The sequence below is a fragment of the Onychostruthus taczanowskii genome, unplaced genomic scaffold (genome assembly GCF_017590055.1).
Source record: "Onychostruthus taczanowskii isolate IOZ18803 unplaced genomic scaffold, ASM1759005v1 scaffold13, whole genome shotgun sequence".
Taxonomy (NCBI): domain Eukaryota; kingdom Metazoa; phylum Chordata; class Aves; order Passeriformes; family Passeridae; genus Onychostruthus; species Onychostruthus taczanowskii.
In genome coordinates, this window is record NW_024498462.1 from 6105974 (window position 1) to 6118413 (window position 12440).

At 38.3% G+C, this 12440-nt stretch overlaps 1 protein-coding gene across 7 annotated transcripts in view; it reads right to left on the reverse strand.

Moving 5' to 3' along the window:
- The window catches only part of STAG2 (stromal antigen 2), a 74213-nt gene that overhangs the window by 35612 nt on the left and 26161 nt on the right, over positions 1 to 12440 (reverse strand). For all 7 annotated transcript variants that reach the window (XM_041396767.1, XM_041396765.1, XM_041396764.1 and 4 more), the window contains exons 2-4: positions 2464 to 2608; positions 1785 to 1863; positions 476 to 637 (exon numbers count right to left, since the gene is read on the reverse strand). In XM_041396767.1, the coding sequence (XP_041252701.1) occupies positions 476 to 637; positions 1785 to 1863; positions 2464 to 2507 (285 nt within the window). In that variant the 5' untranslated portion in view covers positions 2508 to 2608. The remainder of the gene's footprint in view (positions 1 to 475; positions 638 to 1784; positions 1864 to 2463; positions 2609 to 12440) is intronic.

A 12440-nucleotide genomic window follows, 5' to 3' on the forward strand; every position in this document is an offset into this window, starting at 1 on the left:
GCTAGTGATTTTACTCTGGATGAGAGAAAAGAAGCAACTATTTATTTTCAGATAATCTAAGCTCTGAATGCATGTAGAAACTACACATTCTTGTTAAGTTCTATGACAACAGTAAATCTAAACCACATTTGTATTTAGTAACCACAACACAAGAAGGACTTGAAAAGTCATGCAACCTAAAATAACCTTTCTTCATTCAGGATACTAAAAACTTATTTTGAATTGTAGTATGAATTTATTCATTTCATATGTGCTTATTTATGAATAACATTTAGAAATTAAAAATCAATTCATTCAAATTCAAACATCAACAGAGCAAAACCACTTCATGTTGATTCTTATATATAAGTAAAAACAGCAAATTGAAGGGAAAAAATTACTGTAGACTTCATTTGATTAAACTGCATGTAAAAGAAAATATTGCTATGTTTAAATTGTATCTACAGCCAAGTCATAGAGCTATCCCAGGTCTTACCTGCATAGCACTCTTGCCCATTTTAACTACTTCAAAGAGCATCATGTTTTCCACACCATTCTGTTGGTGATGTCCATTCATACGATTCGGACCACCGGGTTTCCCTCCTCCGTTTCCACTTTTTCCCTTCTCTGCTGGTCCTTTTTTTCCTTTTTTACAGGTCTGCAATCACATGCACAAGAGGTTTTATTTAATTATCATGAAGTATTAAAAAAAAAGAAATCACTATCCATACCATGACAAATATAGGCAAGGCCTATGATTTTCAGCAACCATATTTTTTTAAATGTCAGTGTATCTGTGTATGTATATGTATATATATATACATATACATATATATATATAAAATAAAAATTCAAAAGCTGAGAACAGCTGATCCTGAGTGATACAAAGACCAGCAAGAACTCCACAGGTTCCTCCTTCCCTCATTTAAAATCTTCAAGCAACTAAATATGTGATTAGTGATAGCCTATAACACAGATCTTTCTCGTGTTTAAATTGTAAAACAGATTATACATATTTCCTTTTAAACAGCTAAGGCAATTTCCTTAACACATCACAAAGTCTCCTCTGCAATTCATTAACCTTTTGTTTTTTCATTTGAATAAGATGGCAAGTGGGGGGGTGAGGAAGAGCAGACAGGTGTGTTTGTATTTGACTTCCCAAATCAAGTATGACTTACAGAAAGAAGAAAGAACATTAAGTACAAATTACACGACTGTTGTATAAAATCCATCACCACCTCTCCAGAACCAGGTGCTCTGCACTGGTACAGGCTCATGGGGTGTCCAGTGAGGGGTCACAGCCCAGGCCAGCACAAGGCAGGGAAGGAGCCACACGTGGTGGCTGTGAAGCCTGTGGAAGGCACATGGGGAGGACAACTGTCCCAGGAAGGGAAGAGAAGGGCTGGGAACTGGGTTTAGACCTCCCCCTCCACTACTGTAACCTCCTGTCTGCAGCCTGTTAAAAAAACTCTTAACAGAATTATTGTTCTGTTCGCTTTTCAAACTAAAAGACATAGAATACATGATGAATTTAAGTATAAGATGGAAAATATGCCAAGAGAGTGACCAAATCAAAGCTTATCATTTCCTCCCCTGCTTCCCTTATGTCTCCAGAGCACTAAGAAAATATCACAGGAAAAGTCAAGATGAAGCATTTCCATGCAAATACAAATATGCACGCTCTTCACAGAAGATGTGCATTTTCAGAAAATATTCCTTCTTCCTCATTCAACTTCAAAGAAAGTGCTAAACTCTTCAATTTGTAACAGCAGAAATGTTTCAGTATCCCTAAAGAGTGAACATACTTTGCCTTTGCCTTGTTTTTGGTTTTTTCCTTCAATATCCTCAAAGTCTGTATCAGAAGAGAAGTGTGTCTCAGACTCCCTGAAAGGATAAAAAGACAAACCATTCACACACTTCATCAGAAACATCCTTAAATACACTATATAAAATCACAGTATGCTCTCAGTCCAGTAAGTCAACACCAAAGGGGATGAACTGGATTCTTTTGGTCTGCTTAAAATAATCACTTTACTTCCCTATCCAAAAGTGTAATCTGTACCTAACTCTAAATATTGGAAACTCAAATGTCAGTTTCTTAAAAACTGTGGGAAGACAAAAGGCTTAGTAAAATTGTGTCAAAAATACCAAGGAACTGATGTCTGAGGGAAGCCATTAATTTGCCTTTAACTAAGGCATTTGGAATTACATATTTTAAATATTAAGTGACTCACCCCAGTTAAGGGCAAATATTTCAACTACTTGATTTAAAATCAGATTTCTAAAAATATTTTGAAAACTCATTTAAGTTACTGCTGAATTAATACTCAATAAAACTTTTTCAAATGCTTTTACCAATATCTCAATAGAAAATAAAAATAGAACACCATCCTTTATTATGTTTCCTTGTTTCCAAGAGAAAGTAAACCATAACACAAAAAAGACAGTACATTTACACAGAACACAAATTTTTAAAACACTTACTGAAGGAGAGTAAAATCAGTTGGTATTTCTGGAGCTGCTATCATTTCTTTATCATCTTCTGGAACACCACTGTATTAGAAAGATATTCAAAAAGCAGTCTGAAGTGCAAGCTTACTTTTCTTTCTTCCTTTGTAGCAGATAACTTCTAGAATGAATAAATAAAAAAATACAGTGAAAATTATTCCACATATCGAAGAAAAAGTGCTGGAAACAGATAAAATGTAGATCACACCATCCTCTGTTTCCAACCAAGCTTTTTGCTCTTTTAAAGATTTTGAGTCCCCTTATGATCCTACTACAAAGTGACTCCACAAATGGTAAAAGCATTGCAGTAAAATAATAATACAGAAATACTGTAAAAAAACCCAACCAAACAAAATGTAACAATAAAAAAAACCAAAAACAACCCAAAAACTCAAACAAACAAAAAACCACCAACCACTCCACATTTTCTGATTAGGATGAGCAAACTGGAATGGTTTTCATTAGCACCTCAAAGTAGCAGAGCCCAGAACTGACCACACTAAGGTAATTCTAGTTCTAGTTGACCAAACCAAAACGAGACTTGATGTTGAACTTGAAGCACAATATGTTTATACTTCAAGATACTATATACAGCAATTCTGCATCTCCAACTTGACAACTTCCATGTAATTTTCCATAAATATAATCTCTTACAAGTTCTTATAACCAGCTGCTTCACAACTCCACATCTTCCAGAGTTGATAAACCAGATGCACAACAGGTTTAACATTTGAAGCATTTGACAAGACTCTTAGGGGTATCAAGGAAGATAATACTATCCACATAGTATAAAGGAAAACATTGGAAATGCAATTGTTTTAGCAAGAAAACTAAAGATTATTAAATACTTGTTTTAAACTTCATTATAATACTGTTCATTAAAATAAATTTAGGTTTTTCTCTTATTTTTCCTGTTAACAAGGAGGAAAAAAAAAATCTCCCTGGATACTTCAAAAGCAAGTTTTAGCCATCAGCTACGTTTTCTATGTCACTTGGCTCCCCAGGCTAACTTTTACACAGTGAAATTAAGAAAGTATGATGTTCAGGTATTTTAAAGACAAAATACCAAGGAGAAAAACCTTCAGAGTCAGTCTGCTGACTCTACAGCTTTCTGGAGTGATTAGGTATTTGAGGGAAAGATTTAATTTTGGCATGCTAAGCACACATTGCTCACAGTCTGGTAGCTCAGCTCCAGAGACTGCATTTCAACAGAGCATGTGGCAGAGAGGCTGGACAGGTTTTCTCCTGCAAATGCTTATTCCGAATGCTAGGGGCCACTGCAGCTTCCAGATTTAGAGAGATGAGAGAAACCATAAACTCTGAACTTATTACATTCTCTTTCTTCACGTTTCACGTAGTTACACTAAAGCAGAGAACCACAGTGGAAATAAATAGTGGCAAAGGCAAGGAGGTTCAAGATGATCAATCTCAAGACAGTCCGCAACAACAAAAGCATGTTCCATCCAAAACACAGCAGAAGATAAAAAGCTTCAAGAAAAACCACACTGCAGAACGGCAGCAGCCCCTGCCACTGCATTCCTCCCTTCTCTAAAGGCACCACATGGGCACATGAGCAATGCACTCCATTCGCACTCTCTGTAGCAAACCCTGCCCAGCCACTCACCATTGCAGGCTCTCCCAAATCAGTATCACCCAATTAAAGTCCCAACTAAAATGGGCAAAATGCAACTCAAGTATTTTTCCCCCAGATTCTCAAGTTAAACTGGTTCAATAGCAAATATCCTGGCACAGGAAACACAAGACTGCACAGCCACCAGCACGGGAGGAAAGGGTAAAATTCCCTTCTTTGGTGGCAAGGTGCTTTTATACCATCCAGGCCATCCGTGAAATGCCACGCTCAGAAGCTAACATATTGAAAAGCTTTACACTTTGGAACTGTTTCACATACTTTGTATTCATTTATCTCTTAATATTTATTTTTATTCCAATCAGCAACTCGAACTTGGAAAAAAGGACACACTTTAATGACTTGGTCATCAGGCTGGCACCTGCTCAGCTGTACAGGGAGGGGGGAGCAGAAAAAAGAAACATGAAGAAAGATAAACATCTACACAAGTTTTTTTTGAGGCATGTTTGTGATTCAGTCCCAGTGCAAAGCAGAGATGCAAACTTCAAAAACCACACTGCCCAGTTTCAAGTTCAACCTGTCTATCAATGTGCTGGTATTTGATTCTTTCTAGTTTACATTTTTCAATGTTAAGAGGCAAGACATGTACTAAAGTGACAATCTGGATCCTTACAAGTAAATTGGCTCCTTATATGAAACCCAAACATACCATCCTGCAAAATTTTGCAAAAATCACAATAAATTCTTACAATCCCAGAAATTAAAGAAAAAAACCCCAAAACTATGAAAAAGAATTGGCAAATTATTAGAGTACTTGTTCTCTACATCAAACAAGCCAAATAAACCAGTAACAAAAGCCGTCTGCCATTTACACCAACTTGATCTTCTTGTCTGAACTGTTCATCTTAGTACAGACATGAAACAAAACATGAAAGAAAATACAGCATTTGTCAGAATCACCTCCTGGAACAGAACAGACATATCAACTTCTTGCCTGATGCTGAAGCATTAACTACTGAGATTCATATTTTTTGTTTTTCTTGAAGGTAGAACAAACTTAGCCCTCATGAGTGCAACTATATACTGGTATTCTGGAAAACAGAAGCTAGAGCTGAACAGCCGGCAACGGTGTACAAAGAAAGAGTGTAACAGATCTCAGGCGTCAAGATGTAAGTTCCAGCAATGACCAAAAAACCCCTTGCATTTGTCCTACTGGAGAATAATCTTACAAGATTTGCACACATACAGAATGAAGGTCTTCTGATGCTCAGCCAGCAAGGTCAACCCAGTCCAGTAAGCCCTCTCTGGCAGTGGCCAAGAAGCTGCCCAAGGATGAACGCTATTTTCTTTACAGCAAAGTTTCCCTAAATGCCTTCCTGGCATCCAGGAATAATCTATGGGTTTTGCTGGCCAGAGAGGTTGTCCCTATACTTCACAACACCTTATTTTTTTACATTAGTATTTCCAAATAGTTTTTGAACTCAATACTCAACGGAGGGTCTTCCATCCAAGAACTCCCACAGCCAAATTCCATACTACACAAAGGCGTATTCTTGGCCTTGAATTTATTACTTTCCAACTTTATGTCATGTTTTCTTGTTCTGGTATGGGAGAAAAGCAACACTGGTCATTCCCCAAGATCCTTCATCTCATTAAACACCTTCTGGAAATTCAAGACTACTGCCAGCCATGTCTTCTTCATGCCCACACTGGATGACTCATTCAAAGCATGTGGTTCAGGAAGTCAATAAGGAAGGATGCTTATACAAATTATTTTCCTACCAAAACATTTCAAATATATCAAGTTCATATATCACAGTGAAGTCTGATAAGAAAGAAGTGAAATTCTTGCAGATGTCATTCCAAACAGTGCAAGTCTACATTATCTATTAAATGAGTTCTAATAAACAGATGTTTTAAGAACTCTAGCAAGTTAACTCTAAACTAAACTGTATCATAAAAATTAGCTCTTGAGGTTTTTTTTTGGCATATTCACAGAATTCCAACGTTAATTTTCCCAAGCAGATACTGAAATCTCTCCAGCCTGTGAAAACTTTAAAAGGCATTCAACTTTGTGAAATCATAATTAAATTATTAACTATAAAAAGAAAATGTATCCTGCTGAAGGATCACAAGGTGGAGCTCTAGCCTAAAGCTAACTGAAGAAACTCCAAAAGACAGGTCATCCAGAGGTTGACCTAGTTATTTCTCTGCAATAAACTTTATAACAGATTGCTAAAATTGCAATAATATTGTAGCACATTTCCTTTCGATTTGTATTTAGACTGTTATGACACCAGAGGATTTCTTCATCTTTTCTGAAATAAAGGCACATACATATTTTATTCCAATTACTCTTACAAAAATGCATACAGATACTGCAGTATGACTAGTCTCAGTCATACTGACTTTCAAAACAAGCAGAAGAATTTCTAAAAAACATTACAAGAGCAGAAATAATTTATCCCTTTATTGTACCTTGCTATTTAGAACTTTGGTAACAAAGCATTACTGAACTAAAAAGCCTACTGGAATAACAGGAGCAGTCCAGCAACAGTAATCATACATAATGCTTCCAACTCTACAAGAAGGAGGGGTTCCTACTTAAAAGAATTTGACTATTAAAAGCAAGAGGCAAGCGTGAAACACTATCAAGACTCCAAAAGCATATTCATTGAAAACCAGATTTAAACCTTAAAGGCTATTTATCCCTATTACATGAATATTCAGGTATGGTTGTGATTAACCCAAATACACTGGCCAAATGTTGATTCTGCCAAAAGTGGACAGAATTCACCAGCACAATTCACACAATAACACACATGCTGTCATCAGCAGTTGCTGAGGGCTACCTGTCCTCCCACAATTCCTATTACATGCACAGATCTATTAATGCAATTCAGAGAGCAGCATTTGCTCTAAGATATATCTAATTATATATGTATATACACACACACTAAAAACAATGACACCAACAGTCCCAAATGTCTGTGTTTTGTACACTTGTGTAAATGCAGTAACTCCAGTGTTATTGATCAAGCTCACTGTGAGGTTTCAGGTAGGTGAGTTTTAGTTGGGGAGTGTTCTCTATACAGGCTGTTTATTTTGGCTGCTGTTGGATCCTTGGCATCTATCACCTGGAAGTTTTATCACGCAAATCAGTAAGACAGTTATCACTTTGCTGGAAAGGCAGAGATGCAAAGTTGAAAAATGGCTACATGGCCAGGACAAAGATTTGGGTAATGTGAATAGGCTGTTCAGAGGTGTATTGATTTCTTCCCTGTAATTCAATTAATCACCTGTAAAATCAAGGATCTCAATTCAGAAAATTAGAACTTCTCAAACTATGTTGCTAAAGAGTATGGCTGAAGTTCGTGTCTGAATTATTTACCTATCCATGAATGAGAGATGCTGATGATTCAGGACCAATTATGCAGCAGCAACAGCTAAAATGCTGGTCAGATAAAATTTAAATAAAGGATCAGAAATACGTCCAGTATTTTCCCTCAACTATTTTAGAAGACAGTATCAACTACATTATATCCCTTACTCCATTTTTCTTATAAACTAGAATGTGCCTAACCTTTTGTTTGATAAAAAAGGGTTAGTTATTCAGGAAAGGAAAAAAAAAAAAAAACAAACACACAAATCTGCTTCTTCATATTCCTTTTGCTTCTGTTTCTGTAAGTGGACTTGTAAGCAAGATTTTGAGCAAGTGCATGACATTCTCTACAAACCTCAAAGAGTGTGTTATTTCTACTAATAGTACACAACTTAGTATTTCAGCTGCCCACAAGCTTTGAAGCAATTCTGCAATTTGAGTAAAATACAAAAAACACACTTAAAGTGTAATTCTGTAATATAACTGTACTTTAATATCAGTCATAACCATATCAGCAGTTTTGATCATATTAAGATAGTGCAATCAAGAGTATACAAAATAATAATACAACTAATACCTTTATCTGTGTGGTTATTTCTGTGCTGTTTGCTTAACAAATGAGACTTGCAATTCCTTTACAGAAAGACCTGAACGAGAGACCCTCAATCTACATTCTTCTTTGCTTACCAAGAGAGACATGGTCAATATACACAGCACCAGTGCACTGTGCCAAAGCCACTGTACAGTTAACATGCCAACAAAGAACCCGAATGACTGAATTCACACAGCTCTTATCTTTTCAGTCTCTTTCTTCACTTTTTTTTTTTTGCTAAACTTCCAGCTGTTACACCCCCTCCATACATTGGTACCATACATCTCTCAGTCTTTCAAAAAATTTTTAAAAGCCATGTTACGATGGTTGTTGATTTTATGCCATCACTACAATTTTTCCCCTGGCCTGCTCTTTATTAATTTTTTATAACATTTGCTCTTTAGTTCATACAAGAAGTCTGCTGAATAAGTGGGAAAGAGCCATCTCAGAACATGCTTTTCCAACACTGTGGGCTGTTACTGCAAGCAGTAGGCTTTCCTTTCCTCTCTCTAAACACACAGCAAAGTTTCTGCTCATTCTGGAACTCAGGCAAATCAGCAGCAAGCAAATGATAAAACCAAAACCATTTCTTTCCCTCATGCTTAGCCCTCCATTGGATTGTCCTACTGAATCGACTCCTCCTGCAGCCACACAAGTCACTGGATGCAGCATGGGCATGTGGACGCTACCTTCCCAACAAAGCCAAGGAGGAGCTTTGCCAGGGTCAGAGCATCACCACGAGCGGCAGAGCTCTGCTGTGCCACAGCACCTCATATACCAACATAGCACACTGCAGGCCCTGCATGCTTCCTGCCAGGACTCCTACCCTTCTCTTGGGAGGAGCCTCTGCCAGAAGCCTGCAGTTCTGTGGGGCTGAGCAGGCACCAAGACCCCAGTCGCCCACGGGCTCCCACTCACACACCTGCCAAGGGAGGAGCAGCCCTGCAGACAAGCACCGTGCCTGGGACACACACAGCACCTGTGACAGCACCTTCTGTCTCTGAGCTCATCAGGCACCTGCCCAGTCTCAGCTGTCTCCTCAAAGCATTCTCCCTACTCCTTTTCCATATGCATTTCCTCCATCTTCACTATACAGCAGACATCACACCTACAGAACCATCCATCTCTCACCACCCCTCACACAGAAGCCAGCTGAGAGCATCTGAGGGCCCCCAGAACCTGAGAGAGCCAGCCAGGAAACAGCCAAGAACATGGGAACACAGGTCCCCAGAGGTAATGCATGCACTGACCAACACAAAGCAAAATTTGTTTTCACGGTTCACTGCTATGAAAGCAAAATCTTAAACAGGCTTTATTGAGGGGGAGAAGGAAGAATGAAAGAAAAAACAAATTTTATGGCATATGAAAGAAGTCAGGCTAAAACTCAAAGTTGAGACTTGACCCCAATTTTAGAGACTTGAAAAGTAAATAATATACCAGGACCTTTGTACCACCCTAATTTATTGCCAATCTCAACTACACCACCAAATAATCCTCTTCTCATTAAAAGTACTTTTTTGACTTTTGCTAGTTTTATTAAATATGTGGAACAACTATTACAGAAGGAAAAGAGCTTGCTACAGTAAGCGCTTCACAGTCATAGGATTGCTCATTAAAGTACCATTAATAACATCCATATCTTTAATGAAATTAAATTCTGTTTTGAAACGTAAGTGCACTGTTACTACTTGAGTCCTGTGATGTTTTTATACTGGCAACTGGTAATTCACACTGTCCAGTAAAATGTGGCTTTAAAACACCCAATACATGCATTACAATATCTGAAATATTATTGAACTGTACAGTAAATGCAACTATTATGCTTATTAAAGGGGAAAATACCTGTGTTACTCTCTAAAGATCCTGCCCAACAATATTCCCAACCCTTGTTAAACACCTGAAATTCCCATATATCTTTTCAATGGTTTGCGTTTGGATGTCTTAAAAAACGCAAAGGTAAGATAACAAAAGTAGAAGTTACACCTCATTGTGTTTGTCACAGCTTTCCTTGCCAAAGAAGAGATTGCTTCCAGATGTTGTAGTCTGACTGCATGGAAAATTAGGCTCTTAGGAAGAATAAAAGCCAAGTCAGATAACAACCAAGACTTGAAAAAAATAAATAAATGGGGGGAAAAGTGGGGGGAAAAGCCACATATGCCTACTTAAGTCAAAAAAGGAGTACTGGTTCATTTATGATACAAGGCAAGCACACCCTCCAGCTGCCTAAATGCCATAAATTTCCCAACTAAACTAAAGAATAGAACAATATGCCTCTTCACATACTCATTTTTCAAAAATGTACTTTGCACATCCCCTCAAAATCTTTGCTCTTGTAAAAGCTAGGGATGAAAACATGCACAGTCCACAGCAAGCAGGTAAACTGTCCCACAGCAAATCCTTGTGCAGAATTAGCACTGTTCAAATGTACAACCAACAGCAAGGAATTACTTCAGTACACAGGGTGGAAGAAGGGTTTTCCAACTGACAAGGCACCCCCCATCTAGCAAGTTCTGGTTTTTGTTCTGCCACTGATCAATGAGAGCCTGCAAGCTGCCTCACTTAGTGGAGCCCCACTGCTTTCCCTCCTACCATATAGATTTTCCTCTTAAAAAAGTCCAGGTCACTAGGGGTTTGTGCCCAAAACTCTGGGCATTTTTAAGATGAACTGCATCTGATTACAAATTCTGGAGGAGGGACTATACAAGAGCATACTGCAATAGCTTCAGCTGCTATTCTAAGATACAGTCAGTATGAGATGGCCAAAATAAGGGAAAACCCTATAAAATAAAACTACTGAAGAATTGGAAGTAAAATCTCTCAAGCAGATCTCCCAGTCAGCCCAGGTGACAGTGCACTTGGGATAGCCCTTTGCAGAGCCCCCTGTACTCCCCTGCCTGTTGATCCCAAGCCTTCCATGATCAGAAGGCAAAAAGAGACCAACTCAGTTCTACATTTGGTCAGCTCAGATTCACCAGTTCATTAGCTGAAGCTTCACACCACTCAAAAATGTTTGAACTGGCTCCAGACAGTAACCAAAAGAGACTAAATTCACCACAGAAATAAACAGAAAGGAATACAGACACAAGCCAAAAGCTGTTAGTCTTACCTGGACCTTTAATTTTAAAACAACAACAACAAAAAAAAAAATTTAAATGGGGGGGGGGGGAAGACAATTCAATATAATCCTGCTGTCTTCTGCCCAACCAGCCCAGCTTTTCTTCCAGCAGGCCTGGGCTACAGCAAGGCCATCACAGCCCGGGACTGCCCCGGGCCGCCTGCCGGGCCTGCCCTGCAGCCGGCGCTGGGCGCTCTCCCGCCCGCCCCGCCATCACCGCTGCACCCACAGCCTCACAGCAGCGCTGCAAAACTAATTCAAAGGGCACCTCCAAAGACTGCCATTACCTTGCCGCCCACATCCATCCTTCCCCGGCCCAAATGAAAATCTATACCATCAAAAAGGAAAAGGAATATTTAAGAAAAAAATGAAGAAATATTGTGCCATAACCAAACCAAGCAGCTAAAACCTAAGCCTTTCATAAGTGGATTATGGTTCTTTCGACAATCAAACTAAATAATCATCCTTACAAAATAAAATTCAAGCAAACTACTCATGTACGCAAAATCTGGCTTTGCTTCTAAAACAGAAGAAATAAAGATAAAAACCTTGTTATCGTTCATTAAAAACTTATCTCAGCATCTCTGCCAACCTCAGAACATCTGTGCTCCATACATCCTCAGTCATAACTTAAACATTTTTAATACCCAACATTTTGTTCTTGTTCTCCCTCACAACATTTGAGCTAAAAGCCCAATTGGTTTGTTCAGAGATTTGCAGTACTGAATATCAATTTTATACAGAACAGTAATTGTGATGTGCACAGCTTTCCCCCATACAATTCAGAGAACTGAATATATCCACAATGAAGAATCTTCATAACCCAATAATTAATTAATTAATTGCTGGGTGAAAAAATACATATTATCACCAGTAAGTCTAAACATGACTCTCTCCTTTTCCTTTATTCATCCTAAAACAGAGTCCTCTTAAAATAATTTTGTGGGAGAGATGACTGGCACTGAAACCTCATGTATGGAGACCTAGAGTTAACTACTGACATTCACTGAGCATCCAGAGGAAAGCAGCCTGGCCACTTGCATATGTCTTAGAACATTGCAAAAATATTGGCATTATTTAAATCAATCAATTTTTTCAACTCTGTAATTGCTTACCTGTGGCAGGTAAAGAATTACGCCAACTGAGAGTGCTCTAACAAACCAGGCCTGTTTTATGAATGCTAACATGAAGAAGAGTACCAAACACAGGGCTTTTTAGAGACCAATCTCATTTTACCAAGTAAGCTGACAAATATTGAGCAAGTCTTGATGTGTGT